Source organism: Gavialis gangeticus, unplaced genomic scaffold (assembly GCF_001723915.1).
Source record: "Gavialis gangeticus isolate Ggan-Ray unplaced genomic scaffold, GavGan_comp1, whole genome shotgun sequence".
In the NCBI taxonomy this organism is placed as follows: domain Eukaryota; kingdom Metazoa; phylum Chordata; order Crocodylia; family Gavialidae; genus Gavialis; species Gavialis gangeticus.
Window position 1 is genome coordinate 125711152 of NW_017729032.1, and position 19312 is coordinate 125730463.

At 39.2% G+C, this 19312-nt stretch overlaps 1 protein-coding gene across 1 annotated transcript in view; it reads left to right on the forward strand.

Moving 5' to 3' along the window:
* The window catches only part of TM9SF2 (transmembrane 9 superfamily member 2), a 61616-nt gene extending 47125 nt beyond the window's left edge, over positions 1-14491 (forward strand). Inside the window, exons 11-17 of the mRNA XM_019524894.1 lie at positions 956-1075; positions 4553-4610; positions 5287-5446; positions 7293-7444; positions 8573-8684; positions 9273-9444; positions 13056-14491. Coding sequence (XP_019380439.1) covers positions 956-1075; positions 4553-4610; positions 5287-5446; positions 7293-7444; positions 8573-8684; positions 9273-9444; positions 13056-13123 — 842 coding nt within the window. The 3' untranslated portion in view covers positions 13124-14491. The remainder of the gene's footprint in view (positions 1-955; positions 1076-4552; positions 4611-5286; positions 5447-7292; positions 7445-8572; positions 8685-9272; positions 9445-13055) is intronic.
* Positions 14492-19312: the final 4821 nt, after the last annotated feature.

Sequence of the window (19312 nt, forward strand, 5' to 3'; positions counted from 1 at the left end):
TATTGGGGCATTGTCTTGAAATTTTCCCCCCACACCTCCCCACTGCTATGGGGGGATTATGGGGGCAGGGGACTTAAATAGCCTGACCCTTGCCCTGTGCTGCCTGTACTTCACACCCCCCTGCTGCCTGCACACTTCGCACTTGTTCTCCCCAGTGCCGCCTATGTCTCCCATGCCTGCCTCTGTCCTTCTCCCCCCACCCTTGCAGTACCTGTGCTTCTTGGTGCCTGCTTCTGCCACTTGCCCCACCCCCATGCCTGTGCCCCTTGATGCCTACCCCTCACCATGGTGCTTGCATCCCCTGGCACCTGTCTCCCAACCAGTACGTGCCCTCCATGCTTCCTCCCCTTACCTTCTGGTCACAGTTTCAGCTCTGGCTGAAGCCCCACTCCAGCCTGGGGTATGGAGCATGTGCTGGTTCCAGCCCCATCTGGGCCACACAACAGCAGCTGCAGCGGCAGCAGCTCTGGCCTTGGAGCCAGCATGTGCTCCATGCTCCCTTCTCCTGGTTGGAGCAGGGGCCCCAGCCAAGCTGTGATGAGAAGATAAAGTGAGGTGGAGAGCAAAGAGCTGAGGTGACCTTGGGGGGAGGAGAGGAGACGGATGCTGCAGGGGGCAGCAACTACAACTCTGACCTCAGGCTTGGTGTTGGAGCCGCCACTGCTACCCTGCACTGTCTCCCCTCCCTCCTGTGTCTCCTTCTTGAATGTGAATCTAAGAAATTGAGGCTCTTTTTTCCTATGTTGGGTTGGGGGGAAAAAAACGTGTCTTTGGATTTGAATATATGGGGTAATTGGAAATGAAAGATTTCTGTGTAATATTTGAGGCCAGAATTGGAAACAACTTGTTTGTATCTGTACAGTAGTTCTGTATATTAATCTGTATACATTTTCAGGATACAAATATAACGATAGGCATAATATAAGTAATTAAGCATCTTGCATCCTGCTTGTAGTTTTCGCTTGCCTCGGATTTCTATCTCCTGCTAACCGAGGAGCGCTAATGACCTGTGCTGTAGTTCTGTGGGTGTTGCTTGGAACTCCAGCGGGTTACGTTGCTGCCAGATTCTACAAATGTAAGTGAAAATTATTTAAAGTGAAAGGTTTTTAATTCATTAGTCTAGCTTTATCATCACAACAATGATTATTTTTGTTCTGCATGTTCCCTTGGGCAGCATGGATAACAAAGATAACTACAGAAAAGAAACATGGAGCACATACATGGTTAGCTTGTTCTTGGTGAAATAAATCTTGAATAAGAATTTTAAGACCTTTTTTCAGAGTTCATATCCTGTTAGAGATTTTGTGACTTGCTTTCATTTTTATACACATACACATATTTTTATGGATGGGGAAAAAACAAAGAGCAACATGTTTATACTGAACTGGTGACTTGTAATTCACTTTTTTCCTGTACTAAAGTATTGCCTTGATTTGCTTAAGTTTTCCTTGGCCATGTTGCCATCTACTTGAAATTATGGCAATTTTGATTTTTCTCTTTTCAGTTAATATTTGTAGTCTCCATCAGGGTGTGCTTCTAATCTGGTCAGCAGGGAAATAAATGTAATAAGGTCTCTGACTATGGAGGGACTTCACTTTGGTGTTTTAGTACCTCATTATGGTGGTCCCTCCAGCTAGCCGATCCAAAGTCTGCAGGAAGCTAAGTGGTTCTTCTTGTATGCATAAGATTTTTTGAGGGTGAGGGGTGCAGAGGAGACATACCACTCAACACAGTTTTTCTTTACCTTCTTTGTTTATTCTAAAATACAAAGTGCTTATGAGTGTAAATGGTGCTCAGTTTTCAGGAGTTGTTTCACTATGGATAGATTAGTCCTTGGAAGGAATTCCACTCCCATATTGCAGGTTAACTCAGAGGTAGTTAAGATTTTAATTTTTCCAAGCCATTCTGGAATTTGGGTTGTATATAATTGGTTTATTTTTGTCTTGCTGTATTACAGGTTGTGAGGGTTGGTGCTACGTAGAGGGTAAGGGGGGAGAAATAATATGCTTATTTATGCAAGTATGTTTGAGTTGCTCCTGCAGTTGTGGTTTGTACCAGGTAGAGAGGAAGGGCTGGGATAAAGCTAAAAGCAAAATGAGGAATTGGGTCTCAGACAGGCTGCCTCAGGTAATGCAACAGAAGTCTGAGGGATTATGGCATTAAACCTAATTCCATATCAGTCCAGTAGTAGGCAACTAATAGATCCCCCAATGTGTTCATTGATTCTGAGAGTTGTGCTTGTTAGCCAGTATTTGGATAGCTTTACTGAACTGTTGATGAATAGTTGCAATCCACAACAAATAATGCAGCTAATATACTGAACATCATGTAAATATAAGTAATACGTTACAGTATATATAAAAACACATACATACAGAATGAAAAAATACAGCTGTATATACTTACAAGGAAGGTTCAACTTCTGTTCTTTCAATGGTAAAGTAAAAAAGTTGAAAAGAAAAATATAATGTTGATGATAACTACCAGTTCCTGCCCAGATGTCAGTTAAGACACTGTAACAGTAATCATTTTTTACTGCTGAAATAAGGTATATCATGATGACACAACAGAGGAAACTATCAGTTTAATTGAATTCAAGCAAGATATTTGAAGGCATACTGACTAGTATTTTCATAAATCTGGCACAACTTTAAAAGTGTTTTTATAAAAAATTTTATTTAGACTTTAGCTCAGGGGTCAGCAACCCCTGGCACTTGTGCCAGAGCATGGCATGTGAAACCATTTTGTTCAGCATGCTCCTGCTCTGGGCAGGCCCCTGCTACCCACCATGGAGCCTGGACTAGACATAGCTGGGTGTATGTCCTGCTGTGAGCAGCCTGGGCTCTGGGCAGAACCATGCAGCTTGCTGCAGAGACTGGGCTGCTCACCTCAGGTGGCAAGAAGCTCAGGTACCATGGTGGGTAGTGTCGTCCTGCCCAGAGACTGCTGCAGCAGAAAGCCACAAGGCTGCAAGCAGCTGTACTGAGGTCTGGAGCCCCGGCCTGCCTTGTTGCCAGTGGCAGCTGCAGGTGCACCTTGGGGTGAACAGTGAGGAACGGTCTAACTTCTGGTGCCCCCAGCATGCCAACATCTTCCAAGTCAAGGCTGCAAGGACTTTCTGGCACTCAGCCCAAAAATGTTGTCAACTCCTGCTTTAGACGTTACTGCTTAAAAATATTAAGACTCAGGAGGAAGGTATTGCTTACTGTGCACAACTTTCTGATTATGATAAGTTGCTCCTTATTTTAAAAAAAATGTTTTACTTTAGCATAGTTCAGTACTTTTCTGACTTGATACCTGTTTTCTAACCATCCCTGCTACCCAGTTGAATAAGGGTAAGCCTCAAGTGAATGAGTCAAAGGTTACATTTTCTAAGGTGTGAGTCATTTGCAAATCAAGTTTGCTTTTTAACATAAAGATCTGAATACACTATGGATAGGGATCTCCATAAATCACGCTGGACGTGACCCCCACAGTAGCTCCTTTCACGTTTTTCATTTGCCTCACTAGCAGATCGAGACAGGGGGCTGGGACCTACTCCATACCTGCAGCTGTTTCCAAACTGCGTGCCTCAATCACCTGATTGGGCCATGGGGCGGGGACCTGCCCCTGACCAGGACAGTTCCCAGCCTCCACCCCGTGTGCAGGGTGGAGGCTGGGGAGCCTGTTCCTCACTCAGCTCCACAAGTGCAGAGCTGGATTGGGAACAGGCTTCCCATCCCCTGCCAGCAGAGAGCTTCCAGTGCTGGCTCTGCACCATGGGGCCAGCACTGGAAGACCCTTATCTTCCAGTCTGAGCTCTGTGGTTGCAGGGCCAGTGCTGGGAGACCTTTATCTCCCAGCACCAGATCTGTGACTGTGGAGCTAGTGCTGGGAGATGAGGATCTCCCAGCCCCCACTCCACAATTATCTTGGAGCAGGGGGACAGTCCCTACTTTGGCTCTGGTGACAGAGTCTGCCCCAGCAGCCGGTAGCTCCCCAGGGGCAGGGAGCAATCTCCTGTCCCCTGGTGGACAGCTGACTGGGAGCAGATTTGTTCCCAGATAGTTGTCTACATGAACACTGCTGTGCTGTTACTAATTGAAAGTAAATTTGCTATTTGCATTTGTAGGTAGCAAATTTACTTGTGATTAACAAGGCTTACTGCACAGTAAGCATATGAATGTGTAGATCCCATTGACTAGCCACAGCTAGACTCCTTTCTAATATTAGAGCTAACTTGTGTGGAGTGTAGATGTACCCAATAGTGCACTTTAGCTTTGTAGGGAGAGGGGAAGAGAAACAGCAACTTTTTTTACCCTGCTTTATTTACTTGGAATTTTCCAAGATGGTAATCTCTCACTTGCCTGCAACTGAAAAAGCTATGTAACAGAGGAACAACATGATAAAGGAGGTTTGTTTTAGCAAATTTAATTACATAGTGTATTCCTTTGATCTTAATTTTCAGATGTCAAATGATGAATTGATAGCATGTCAAATTGTAGCTCTTGATGTACAGTCTGCATTAATTGATCTATGTATTGATACTGCCAAACATTATTTTTTAATGCAGCGTTTGGTGGTGAGAAGTGGAAAACAAATGTCCTGTTAACATCATTCCTTTGTCCTGGGTAAGTTAAGGATGTAATACACATTTAAAGAATTGAATTCTATCTCTGTCTTAGTTAATTTTTCTAAAGTTTTAGTTATGCTTGAAAACAATGTTACATTATTTCTTTGTGGCAGAAAATCACTTGAACAGAAGATTCATTTGACACAGACAAATTTGCTAATTACATAACATCTTTTAGCTGCTTTGTAAGTTTCGTTTACTCCTGCCACGTGAAAAGGTTGATTAAGTAGTAGCAGTATGGCTGTAGTAAGTTTTAGACAGGCACACTTTTTCATTTATTCCTATTTTTACTTTCTAGGCTGTTTCTTTGACCACACTGTAGTTGGTCTTGTATGGTGTCATGCTGTACAAGCACTGTGTTAAATTTTTCTACTTAATCACAGCAAGCAGTCTTCCCCTGAAGTGTAGTTAAGACAAGCATATATTTGAAATTGTTTAGCTGTAGCGTCAGCTCCTGCTGGAGTTCAATCCCTCTAGATTAAGGAAGAAAGGCTGGTTTGACCCCTTGGTTTTGTTATATTCTGTGCATCAGAATATATATCTGATCGTAACATTATATTGACACTAAAATATGAACGTAGTAATACAGTTTTGATAATGTTAAAATTAATGTTTTTGGGCATCTCTGGGGGTTTTTTGGTTGTTTTCTTTTAAGCATGTTGTATATTTTTCAGAATTGTATTTGCGGATTTTTTCATCATGAACCTAATTCTTTGGGGAGAAGGTTCTTCAGCAGCTATTCCATTTGGTACTTTGGTTGCTATTTTGGCACTTTGGTTTTGCATATCTGTGCCATTGACATTTATTGGCGCCTACTTTGGTTTTAAGAAAAATGTAAGTGATTTATTTTTACATTCTGCACCATACTGTCATATGGTAATATACAAGGCAAATGTTTTGGCAGGGCTACGAGACAAGATTCAGCTCTAACCATAACTGAATCCCTTAGCATTGCTGTAAGCAACTAATTTAGGATTCTACTGTTTCATCAAATTCCTTAGGCATTTGTTTAATCAAACAGCTTTTTTTTAGTTTAATGTTACATGATAGCATTAGTTACTCTGGTCAGTAGATTTGACTCCTGGAACATAGTTGGTCTCATTTGATTTCTCTGATTCCAGCAAGCTTTAGTGCTACAATAAGATATGAGGGAGACTGCTTATCAGTGCCAGACTTTCCTTTCTTATATCTTTTATTCTGAAAATAAATTGTTTCTACTGAGGAAGCAACTGGGTCTGGGGTGGGACATTTAGCAATTCCCTTCCCTAAATGAGTATTGTTATTGAACCTCCCTCCTGATGATTTTATTTGTAATTAGCAGGGATCCTGGCTTTCTCTGTTTAAAAAAAACAACAAATGAAAATTCTCTGATAAAAATCAAATTCTCTAACTAAAACCCCCCAAATCCCATATTTTTCTGCGATTTAAAATGAAACACCACTATATGTATATGTATCAGTTGGATACAGTGTTTTTATTGATATCTCTATAATTTTTTTAAGCAGATTGGAAGCCTAGGAGTGGCTTGATCATTATAATAAAATCAATTCTAAATCCAGTAAAAGCTCTGTTATCTGGCATCCCCCTGGAATGGGGGATGCCAGACAACAAAATATGCTGGTTAATTGAGTGGCCCAGGCTGCCACTTCTCCTGCCGTGTCTGGGGCATCCTGTTGCTCCTCCTGCAGCATCACCACCCCTCCCGCGGGCTCTGCAAGACAGGGAGACAGGCCCCATGCCCCCGGGGTGTGGGGGCGTGGCAGCACAGGCTGCTTTGCCCCAGGCCATGGAGGCTTGGAGAAACCGGAAGTGCCACAGTGGGCACTTTCAGTTTCACTTCATCTTACAAGCTGGCATGCTCAATTAAACGGCATGCTGGCTTGTAAGATGCTGTTTAACAGAAATTTTACTGTACCTATCTATTTTGGTGTTCAAGTTTGTTTATTTATCATAGAAAATCAGAGCTCTCCCTGCCCCTTCACTCACCAGGGCACAGGTTCAACTGCAGCTCTCCCTCCTGCTGCTTTTATGGCACTGAGCAGTCCTGATATGTTTGTGGCCTGCCCCTGCCAATCTCGTTGCCCCTCACTCCTGACCTGCTGCCCCCTGGTCCTGTCAGGGCCCCTCACTCCCAGTCCACAGACCTCCCACCCTCTCCCCAACCCTGCTGGTGCCCTTGACTCCCAACCTGCTGTTCCCAGCCCCCCAGAATAGGGGGTGGAGGTGGGTGTGTGGGCACAGGCATTGGGGTGGGAGGTATGGGAGGGCACATGCCCTGACCCCAGATTTCTACACCCACAGTGGGGCATGGGGCTGCAAGCTGGCTCACCTGGCACCAGGCAGGAGCAGCTTCTGCAGCCCAGTGGGCAGGACCCAATACAGGAGAGAGTGTGAATCACGTATTAGATCCTATCACACCTTTACCTACATGAGTAGAGGGGGGGCTTAAAGAGATCAGTTGTTACACTTTTTTGGTACAATCTTTCAGAAAATGGTTTGTGTTTGGCCTGAGGTTGTTGGTAATTTGACTTAGAAAACATGGCCATGTGGTAAGTGATATAATGGGCCCAATTATTTACTAAATACACATTTCTTTGGCTTTTGTTCCTACAAGAGTCAACATTAAAGCAAAAGTAGTGATGTAGTTAATATATTCAGAAATCTCTTATTTTCTTTAAAGGCCATTGAACACCCAGTTCGCACTAATCAAATTCCTCGTCAGATTCCTGAGCAGTCATTCTACACAAAACCATTACCTGGTATTATTATGGGAGGTATTTTGCCTTTTGGGTGCATTTTTATACAACTTTTCTTCATTCTAAATAGTATCTGGTAAGTGAATTGTAAGATTTTTTTTTCCCTTTGAAGAAATTCTTATTTAGAGAGCTTGACTCCACTTTCTGTTGTTTTCTAAAGTATTGTTTCAGTAATAAGAAATGCAAATGTTAGTCATCTTAATATTTTGCATCCTGAAAGGCACTCTGTGTTGTTTACTGTTGCCCAGCAGTATAGAGAAATGGCTATGTGATATATTTAGCTTACAGATGACCTGCAGTATTCAGACAGTTAGATTTCTCACGCTACTTCTGTGTATTCATGTAGAAGCGCCTCTGAAACTGTCATATACTAGGTATTTGAAAGTAGTTACCAAGAAATTAAATGGACGTATGATCCATAAAACAAAATTTGGCACAGCATTATTGCTGAGAAGCAAGGACTTGGTTTTCCTTTCTTTAAATCTTCATAAAGGTATCAAAGAGTAATTTCCTTAACTACTCAACTAACCCACCAAATCCTAAGTGAATTTTGATGTGTACTCAGAATGCGGTAGCAAACTACTCTGCCGAGAGGAATTTCCCTTTAGCACAATCTTTAAACTGTTGCTGAGCACTGAATGCGTGCTTATATTCAACATAGGTTGACCTACACTTTGGTGTTTCTTTCTGTTTTACCACTCTGCATCTTTTGAAGTGTAGGGTGATGGCCCAGACCCATGGAAATCAATTTTGAAGCTGTAATTGACGTCATCAGAGCCAGGATTTTACCTGGGATGTCCAGTCAGTTCTTCTCTCATTAGGCCCCCAAATATTAGAAGGAAGTTCTCAGTTCTGATCTTGTCTGGCTATCATTTTAGAACTGTAAAATTCCACGGTTTGGAAATTTTCCAGATTGTCCAGATTTTATGGTTTGGAAAGCAAAGAATGAGATGATTTCTACTAAATATCCACATCAGTGAAACCAGTGGATAGTGGGAGGGGAAAATTTATTATTTAAACTAAATTAAGAATGAATGTTGTGCTGTTTCTTTATATGTGTAATTTAATAATGTTATATAAGCAACTATCCTTTGGATTCTATTGCAATATATTGTATATTATTACATTAGAGACCTTTATGGAGAGAACTGTTTTGGAAGAAGATGCAATTTATTTTAAGATTTTGTTCTTTGCTTGTTTATAGGTCTCATCAGATGTACTATATGTTTGGCTTCTTATTTCTGGTGTTTATTATTTTGGTCATTACGTGTTCTGAAGCCACAATATTGCTCTGCTATTTCCATCTGTGTGCAGAGGTAAGAGATTCTTTGCTACTTGCAGGTTATATTTTCAGGATGTTTTGACTATATTCAATTTTCGTACTTGGAAATTGAGCAGTACAGAGTTTAACAGAAGTAGGATAATTAAAGTTTATTAAAATATAATTGGGTGACTTCCTATCACTGCTGTCTGGCACAGATTAGTACAGATATTGATATTATGAATACACATATGCTCTAAAAATACCAGTAAGCTAGAGAGTTGTGTAACTGAAAATGGGCTACCTACTTCCTGAAGAAGTCAGTTGACTAATTTGAAATAATTTACTTTTGTCAGTGTGTTTTGTTTTGTTTTTTCCATGTACCTAGCCTGCACAAATAGATGTTTGCATTTAGGACCCTTTGTCTTGTGTTACTTGGGATTGAAGGATTTGGCTTCATATCTTGAGCTTCTCATTGGTATTATGAATTGCAGTTTGTTTGATGAAATTTTGTCTCTAGCAGGTTAATCTGAAATACCCAGTAACTGATAAATTAGCAGTAGAAGTTCCTCTGTTCTGAATTCATCAAGTTCAATTTTTTTATATAATCATGACACATCAATGTGTTTTCCTCCTTTTCTAGGATTATCACTGGCAGTGGCGTTCATTCCTTACCAGTGGCTTCACAGCAGTTTATTTTCTTATATATGCAATCCACTATTTCTTTTCTAAACTACAAATCACAGGAACAGCAAGCACCATTTTGTACTTTGGTTACACCATGATAATGGTTTTGATCTTCTTCCTCTTCACAGGTAATTATACTGTAATCTAAGTTCTTAATATTATTCTTTGTATTTCTAGTTGTTTACAGCAGACACTAGAAAAATCATAAATACAGGTGCATGAATATTCATGCAAAAATAATAGTAACCCCTTACTTTCCTAATCCTTGAGCTCTTTTTTTTTTTTTTTTGCTGTTAGTGCAGTACTGTGACTGAAGGGTCATCTCTCTCATCTTATATAATAGAAAGTGGGCTTCATTGAAATGTGCTGTTCAAAAATGGGTTAGAAATTGCTCTTCCCACACTTCCGTGCTGCTAAGTACCTCACATCCTCCTCCCAGAAATCTTAAACACTAAGTGCTATGCCTCCAGAATCTAAGTACTTCTCATGAAGCTGCAGTGTTGGCACCGAGTAAGAAATAAGAGGTTTTTCAGTGGTTCAGTTCCACAGTTGGAGGGAAAAGCTCAGCATTTCCCTTTAGTGTCTGATACACATCCACTTCTGATAGTTACAAGCTTATAGCCTCCAAGGGCTTTATTTGAGGCTTCACAAACTTTAGGTAGCTTGCTCTCAAATCACTTGATAAAGGTCACACTACAGTTGTGAGTAATGTCTTTCCAGGTCTACTTAACATAAACAAGTATGAATAGAATTTATTTCAGGGGTGTACTTGGTAGAATTTATTTGGCACTTATAAAGAAAATTCCCTTGAGAGGAAAAAACTCAAGTTTGAGAACATTATCCCTTTAAGTGTGTAGGATTTTTTTAATTAAATGTTTTGTGATTATTTTGAACTCAGGGGCATGTGCAGATAAATAGAAGAGACATTCTAGGTCAGTGGTTTTCAAAATTTTCTCATTTGCAGACCCTTTGGGAAATTTTGAATAGAGGTGCGGACACCTTTGAGTTGTAAGTGTGGGTATTCACATACTTTTGATTGATCATAGTCATCTTTCACAGACCCCTTAGACACAGTCTGTAGATCCCCATGGGTCCATGGACCACAGTTTGAAAACCACTGTTCTAGGTCATAGATTCCAGTTGCCTGCTATTGCATACCGCTTTGTAATATAATCCCTTTAATAAACTATGAAGCTGTATGTTAAAAGTAGTGGTTGCAATTTGGTGTTCTAGTTTTGAGGGGTATCTTTTTTTTCTCTCTGCCCCTTCAATTGAAAGGCTGTCCTCAAACCTCACTAAATACCTTTACCAATATTTAGTCTGCTCCTCTTCATTCTACCATCCTGTTTGTAACTCTTATTGCATCTTTTCTTCTAATATTCGTTTATGGTCAAGACACTCGGCATTAAACTGTACTTGGGAACTCTGGGCTGTTTTGAAGTAGAAAGGTTGCACTATTGCAAGTAGATAAATTTAAGTAGACAGAATTGAACTAATGCAAGCTCCTAACCTCAGAGCACTTTTTAAAACTCCTTTTAAGCCTTGCTTTGATTGATTAATCTTAGCTATTCCAGTGTAGGTCAAGGCTTTCTTATGCCTTGATGGTATTTCAGTTTTGACCGGGAGCATACCTGTATTCCTACACTGTTGTCCATCCAGAGATTTTTCCATTATTAAGTCTATTCTGATTAGGCAGGAGGTGTAGTACTTTGGGTTCTGTACAACCAAATAGGGGCTTTATTTCCCTACATGGAGAAAGAAGCAGATTTAGTATGCTTACCCCCACAGTGACAGCGTGTCCACCTCGAGCAGCACAGAACTGCCAGCTTCCACTTGCCCTTCTTCTACAGATCAGTCAACATGCCAGTGGCATAATCTCAATGCATAAAGATGTATTGTGTACACCTTCCTCTTTCTCTGCCCATTCGGCATGGATCACACATGCTAATCAGCATCTGACCATCAGCAATCAGTTGTACAATGTTTTCTGACAAATTTCAGGACCATCTTCAGTAGGGACTCAGATTATAGATATTTCATGCTTGATCTGTCCCGACACTTCCTCAGTAGCCCTTTGGACCTGATGCAAATTGACAGAGGTGTGCAGCTTCTAGTATGCAATTAAAAGGCTGCTTGTGGAGTTCCTGAACTTAGTTTGTTATTTTATTAGTGTTCAACATGCAGTTAGTTAGATGAAGACACTCTGAAAATAACGTTTTTCCTAGTGTTTAGATTTTCAAAAGACGACATATTTCTGTCTTATCTCCTACATTCCAAGACTAAAATCCATGCTAGAATAGATTTAATGTTGTTTTTAATCATCTGAAAATAGGTGTGCTCTATGGAAATATTAAAACTCTTTTGGGATAAGACTTTTCCTTATAAAGGAGAAGGGTGAGGGGTGTATAGTTCTTCTCGTGAATCTTAAATAGAACATCACACTAGTGATTTACCAAAAAGTGGTCCTAAAGGCAAATAGCTTCCTATGTCAAGATGATACAGGAGCTAAAAAGAAAAATTTATAATTGTTGTCTCAAAACTATTCTGCTGCTGCTTACTCATCTGTTAAAAATCGTCAGTATCAGGAGCAGTTTTGACGATGCCCTGCTGCTATGGCATTGTAGCACATGCTTCAGGCACTTGCTTCCATGCTGCATTCCAGGTCATTGATCAAACTCAGCAGGCAGAATACTGGGAGTTACATGACAAATCTTTGTGGTTCACAGCTGGGACCACAACTACGTATCATAGTAAATGAGTCAGTTAAACATCAGTAGTTTAGCAAGCATGAAAGAAATTACTATGATATCATTCATGATTCTTCATGGGATTTCATAATGAATAAGTTGTCATAAAACATCATCATGTTTAGTTTCAAATCTTAAATCAAAAAATGATGTCTTGGTCTTCACGTAAATTAATGCTTCAGTAATATGAGAGTAAAATTGGATTGTCTGGAGGGATTTTTGTCATGCTCTAATTTTTTCTAAGGAAAAAGTGGTTCCCCTAGTACGTATTCTGAATTGCCTCCAAGTCCTCTCTTTTTGGCTTGGGTTGTCATTTGAGGGAATAATTTTACTATAATATGAATGTACCTTCATCCATCTAGCTAGTTTTGAGTCTCAACCTGTATTAAAATTGTAGAATAGAAAACTGTTCTATCCAGCCTTGAAGAGGTGTAATAGATCTGTTTTAATTCAAAAGCCTCTCACAAATAAGGGGAAGCAACCTTTTGTCATTAAACATCAACTTAAAATGTTCATTCTTTTTATTGTATAATTGAATTGTTTTTCAAAAAAATTGTTAAAGTATATGCTGTGAAAATATTTTACTAAAGTTTGCTTATTTGCGGGTTGGGAAAAATGTAGGAAATGAAGCCAATTGATAAATTAATTGCTCCAGGGAGGGAAATGCAGCAGTCTTGAAAGACTTGGTCTGGAAAAGTAAGAGAGCAAGAAAATAAGGAGGTAGCACTCATCAATTAAAATACACTTCCACTGAATAATGATGAACATAGTGAAGCACTTCAGAGTTCCATTATTACATAAAATTTGTACATAAGTAGAATGTGGCCTTTACATTTATATTAGTGGGGGATTAGTTATGGACTGAGTGTACCAGGTCATTTTAAAACTTACGTTCTGGTCTACAGACTGACTTATCCAGAGACAGAGTTTGACACTTCTGTATTAGGTCCTTGATTAGTTGTACTAATGTGCTTCTTTTCCTTTTTTTGTAGGGACAATTGGATTCTTTGCGTGCTTTTGGTTTGTGACCAAAATATACAGTGTGGTGAAAGTTGATTGAAGAAACATTGTAAAAAGTTAACACAGGAGAGATTTAACTTTAATCAACATAATTTAAAGACCTGTTCTGGTGATGAACTTAAGCTTTATCAGAAGTATTAGCTTTCCTGTTCTTTGAGAAATTATACTGAATGCCACAGGCTCTCCAAAACCCTTTTTTAAACTAAAGCATTTGGTTGTGATTTTAATGATCTCTTTTCATTCAGATCTTAGTGAAGATCACAGTTAAATATTGTATGCATTTGTAAATATAACTACTGGAATAAAAACTTTAAATTTTAATGACAGATTAGAAGTGGCTGTATTACACAACATAAAGATACTTCTGAATAAAGTGTGATTGTAAATAAGATTTTTCTAGATTGGTAGGTGGGATGAATTATTTTTCTTTGACAGGAATAAGAACTTTTTATGCTAATTTGGAAAGTTGACTCAAGGTATACTGCTTTTAGTTTGGATGTGATTTTTTTTTTTTTTGGCACTGTTATGATGTCCATAAATATTCCAATTTCTGTGACTTAGTTTGAGTGTTCTTGGCCTTTTAAACTATGTGCCTCTAAGTCCTTGAATTTATACATTCATAATCTTAATAAATATTGTAAAAATGTCTTCAGTGGATCATTACATATTATAAATAAGTTCATAATGTTCTGTAAATACAAATATATTGACAAGGGGTGTTTAAAATTACGTAGAGTATTTTATTGAGGTTTACTGTGTTCGTTAATGTATATTGGCACTCCTTTTGATCTGGGAGAAACTCAATTATCTGTGCTACATGACTGTAATGCTAAAATGTGATTGTGGTGCATGAAGATTAAATCATAACACGTCCTACCTAAGCACACTACAGCATTAATCCAGCCCTTAATCCCAGACATCTTTTTCATTATAAGACTGTTATCATAAAAGCATTTATATGTTGAGAAGATCTTAATAGGTCAGCATTCATTGCTGACTTTGTTTTTAATGGATCTTGATGATACATACTCTGTAACTCAACCATTGTTTGTTCTACTTAATGTAGGTAAAAATTAAAGACACAGCCACTATTTTGCCTTGTATTAAAAGAAACTAATATCAGTTCCTGGTGACTGAAATTTTAACGTGGAATATTATTTTAATAGAAATAATTGAATGTTTATATTTTATTCAATAATTTAGGTCCGTAATGTTGTTCATCGGTTTGCAAGGGCTATGTTCCCCGTCAGTCTGATAAAATTTTATTAAACTTATGCTGCATGTACTAGTTGTCACTTATAAGTTATTAATAGTTTTTTGTCCAACTTTTCTAATGGTATACTTTTCTAAGAGACCTTAACCTAATGATGCTTGAATATTGAAATCAATAAAAAATATCTTTGGTTAAGGTAACTTGTCATTATTAAAAATCCTCTAACTTCATATGTAAAAGTATTTAAGACAATCTTTGTGTCTTTATGACATGCTTTGTGTTCAGAACAGTACAAGTTTGGGTAACTCTTCTATTCCTGTTTCATCAGTTAGAGCCTTATTCTTAGATTACTGTGTCCCCCAAACCTTGTATTCAAAGTTTTATCATTATGATAACATGGCAAGTACAAAATCTGAACATCTTGGTAACCATATTGCTTGCATCTAACATGCTGCTCACACAAATCAGCATTACTTATTAAAAAGTGTGTGTGTTTGATTTGTCAAGTATAATCTTAACTGTAGAGATTATTTTATTTTGGTTTAGAAAACTTTCTTTAGAGGTTTCATGTAATTGAAAAAGTTTCAGTTTAATTGCAAATTGATATTTGGTAAAATATTTACAATTGCCGTATCTTAATGTTATTTAATACGATATGCATCTAGACTTTGTAGTTGATAAATACGCTCTCTCCTTTTTCACAATAGTATAGTTTTTAGATAATGGCAGTTCTTTAAGTAGTTCACATCCTTGGATGTCCTGTTATAAACCAGTTCCCATCGTCAGCATCTGTAAGGCACTTGCACCATCCATGAATTAGAAAATAAGGATGTTCATAAAATATATATTTTCAGAATTTTCAGTACTGAAGTTCTAATGGACTGATAAATTCTCCTCCTTCCCATTGCATTATAGATTCAGAAAATGAGCTATTTCAAGCTTTGTAACATCAGAAGGACTTGACTTATTTCCATTGTTCAGAACAAATTGTTGGTATAACAGTTTTTTAACTGAGTATCCCAAAGCATGGAGTTAACAGATGCTTTAAAATCATTCTGTAGGCATGTGGGAGTGTTTCTGCATCTCCATAGCACTTCTGGGAGAGCTTCAGATTAGAATCTGTTTAGTTTCCAAAATACTGGCCTCTAGTCCTTGAGCTAAATTAAGCTGTATAGAAGAATCTCTGGTTGTATCCGGTTGTAAACAACCACTGGGACTATGCACTCGTACAAATAATACCTGATGAAGCCCCCACTGAAATATGGAAGGGCCAGAGGGATACCAGCTGTGCATATCCTCTACTCTGGTATTCAGAGTAGTTGTTGGTTGGAGCTCAATCCTGTTCCTTTATGTATAATATATAAAATCTTTGCTTTTGCTTAATTGTAAGCTTGCTTCTTGAAATGTAGCCAATTCATGGGTTTCCAAGGAGATTTAACTGAATGGAAAGGTTGAAGGGATAAGAACAAGCTGTTGAGTTTCAGGGAGCAACAAAGCCATGTTGGACAAAAATCAAAATTTCAAATCCATGTCAATGCAGTGACCCATACAAAAATGGATTCTCCAACATTTGAAGTACATTCTTCATTTTCGTTTGCCAGATCTATTCTGTAAGCAGTCTTTGGGCCTGCCTCATTTTCCTGGGTCAGTTGTAAGGATGGTTAAAAATTAGCTCCAAGAGGGAAACCTGATCAATTCTCAACTATGCATAAGCTACTTCATAAAGATCAAGTTAGTTCTAGGCCTTTTTCAGGTGCATATTTTGGTTAGTACATAGTTGCGCATTTTAAGTAGTTGTGTATGAGCAGCCATGTCTATCTGAGGTTATGTCTAGACTGGAAAGTTTTATCAGCTGGCAGTACTGTGCTGCCAAAGCACTCATATGCTCAAGTGTTTTGTTAGTACTTTCTCATTATGAGCAGCAGTGTCACCTGAGGATGAAGTTCATCATGAGTTGGCGTCCCATTAGCTCCTACAACACGTTTTGCTTTAGTACATTGTGGGACATGAGAGCGGAGATGAATGCAACAAAGGCTGAATTAGTAAAACCTGTTCAATTAAATCTGTAAAGATAAAGGCAACAGCATCAAAGAAGAGGCAAAAAATGTAATGTGCCCTTCAGTGCAAAGCCCCACAGCTGTGTACAGAGGCTTGTAGTTCTCCTTGCCTTCTAACTGTTGAGTGGTACACGTCAGTGGTGATACTGTCTGTGCCTATAGTGAGGTAAAGCATAGGTCTCAAAAACACTATTTTTCTATTGGATGAGATGGGTCACTCACTACAGTTTTCTACAGCATCTCCAACTACTGTTTCAGGATCTTTGTTGTGTCTGTTTCATCTATTCATGTGCCACCCTCTCCTGCTTCTCCTGTTCCTCTTCACTTCCAGTCTTCAGCCTCTTGCTTACCCTTGTCTGCATGGTGCTCTTTGAACTTACCCTTCCTGGAGCATCTCTTGTGTTTCCCTGTTAGTGTTGGGCTTACTCTTACTGTTGAGGGAGCACTCTTGAAGTTCACCCCGCTGAGGAGGTTGATTAAAAACAAGGAGCCTGTTGCATTCTGCACAAAGGGAAGAGGTAGCACAAAAGGAAAAGATTGGAAGTCTTTCAAGTTCTCTGGTATATTTGATAAGGCCAGACTGTTTATGGGGCAGATTGCTAAGAGACAACTCATTCCTGAAGGTGATCAAGGCTGAGGAAAAAGCAATTGCTGTAGGCACATAATATATCACTGCTCTAACCACTTTAACAGCACAGTTGTGCCTGATTAGAAGTACCTGTGTGGTACAGAAGAATCTGGTATAGTGGCTGAAACATGGCAAAGGTTTCAAGAAAAGGACCAGGAAGTTCTTGCTGGATCACTTCAAAGACTGACTTTCAGGCCAATGTGGGTGAACAAGATCCTCTGTAGGGATTAGTTTGCTGGACAAGCAGCTCAGCATTACTAGCTGGAATCAGCATGAACCATGGGACACCACCTCTACACCCCTTGCCTCCTTCCTCCCCCATCTATCTCAGGAAGACACATCAGCAAAACTGCCTGGGGCCAGGATGCTCGCAGCAAAACCCTTGTTGCATGGCTGCAAACCATCTTTTCACAAAAAAAAAAAAGCAAAAATAACAACTGCAGTTGCCACCTTTCTTTATTGTGGACCTTGGAAGTTCCTTCCCTGGGCTCCCATGAGGAATCCAAATTTGCATAAATAGAAGTGCCTTTTAATAGAAGGGTTACATCAGTACAGCACCACCAGACTCTTTGTTCTGTAGGATCTCCCTGTGACACATCTACTGAAGATCGTCAGCTTGGGCCCCTTCTCATCCCCCACAATACCCCTTTACCTTGATGTCTTAATTCATCTTATAAATGTCCCTGTTCTATTAGTTCCTGCACAGCAAGGCTTACACAGCTTGCTCTCTCTACCAACAATGCCTCCTTCCTGCTACAGAAAGGAGAACGGTTTCAGGCCCCAATTCTCTTTGCAGAAAGTAGTAACTGTCTGTAGAGAGAGATGCTATTCCAAAAACTAAAGGGGGTGGGTGCAAAGGCTTCTGGCTGGGTTGACTTCAGTTAATAGGGTTCAAAATAATGGCCAGAAAAGTCTGTGAAAGGCATTCTGGTGTTTCTGCTGGAGAATTGCAAATGAAAAGCATAAAGCTTTGGTTACACTGGGGTTTTTTGTCAGTGTCCATATAATGCCTAAGGACTTGTCACTTGAGGAAGTGGTTTTATTCCACTGATGCAGACCTTGAATGTTGTTGGCTCACAGCTACTTCTTTTATGCAGATCCTGTTGACAGTTTCTGAACTCTGTTAGCAAAACTTCTAGCATAGACCAGACCTTTAATTCCATCGGGTTTCTAGTCGCTTATGGCTGCTGCTGGCATCCTATGTAACACTGCCTCGTGCTTTTTGGTTGCTTTCAGATCTGTCTTTCTCAGGTGCTGCTGTTGCCTCCTATTGGATTGGAGGAAGCCTTGTTGCCTCATTTTATGTGGACACTAAGAATGAATCAGGGCATTGATGCTTTGCTTTATTTCTCAAAGCACAAGTTGATGACAAAGGACAGTTTCACTCAAAATGGAGTGCTTCAACGACCATTGTGCATTTTGGTACCAAACACTGCCAACACAAATGGCTGCAAAAAATAGCCCCTGTACTTACAGAAGTATCAACACCAGGGTTAACAATCCCATACCTGCTGGACCTGCTGGGGTCCTTTGAATTCTAACAAGTTAATTCAAGCTGTTTCACATTTTGTGCACAAGTTTTTCATGTTTGTTTTGAGACGGGTCCTGTCATCTTTTTTTTTTTTTAAAACCAACCAAGACCCACTCCTGTGATTTATTACTGACTGAATTATTAACAGGATGGTTATGTTACACCTTATGCATAGTCCTGACTTTAGTATTTTGCATTTAGTTCTGCATAGCCTAGCTGAATAAAAATATATTTTGTTTATTTTCACATGACAGCAATTTGATATATGTTCTTATCCAGTCACCCACCACACAAAGCCCTTACTCAGTCTGTCTACTATAGAGATAAAAAGTTACTTATTGCTCACTTTTCTTTCAAACCTGATTCATCACAGTTGTGAATATTATTAAATGATGGTAATAGGAAGCAAGCGTGGTAGCTAATGGAGTGTTCTCTGTTCATTCTTCCATGGTGGGCTAGCACTAGTTCAGTCAGCCTTGAAATGCTTCCCTTCATGAGCAATTCTTTACCTTTTACCTCTGTTAAATTTTAATTCTAATGTAATTTTTCATAATTCTATACTACTTTAATTCATAACTGACTACAGCTTTATTATGGTCTGGTTTGCATAACCATCCTGTCCATTTGGAGAATTATAATGTGTCTGCCTTTAGGGAAAGGATGACAACTATATATTTGCCTGTACACATAGACAGGAAGCAACTGACTGTGAGCTACATATACTGAAGAATAAATTTGGAAATATGGTAGAAGGTGCGTTTGGGTTTTTGTGTTGCTTTCCTTTTGATTTTTGGGACCGA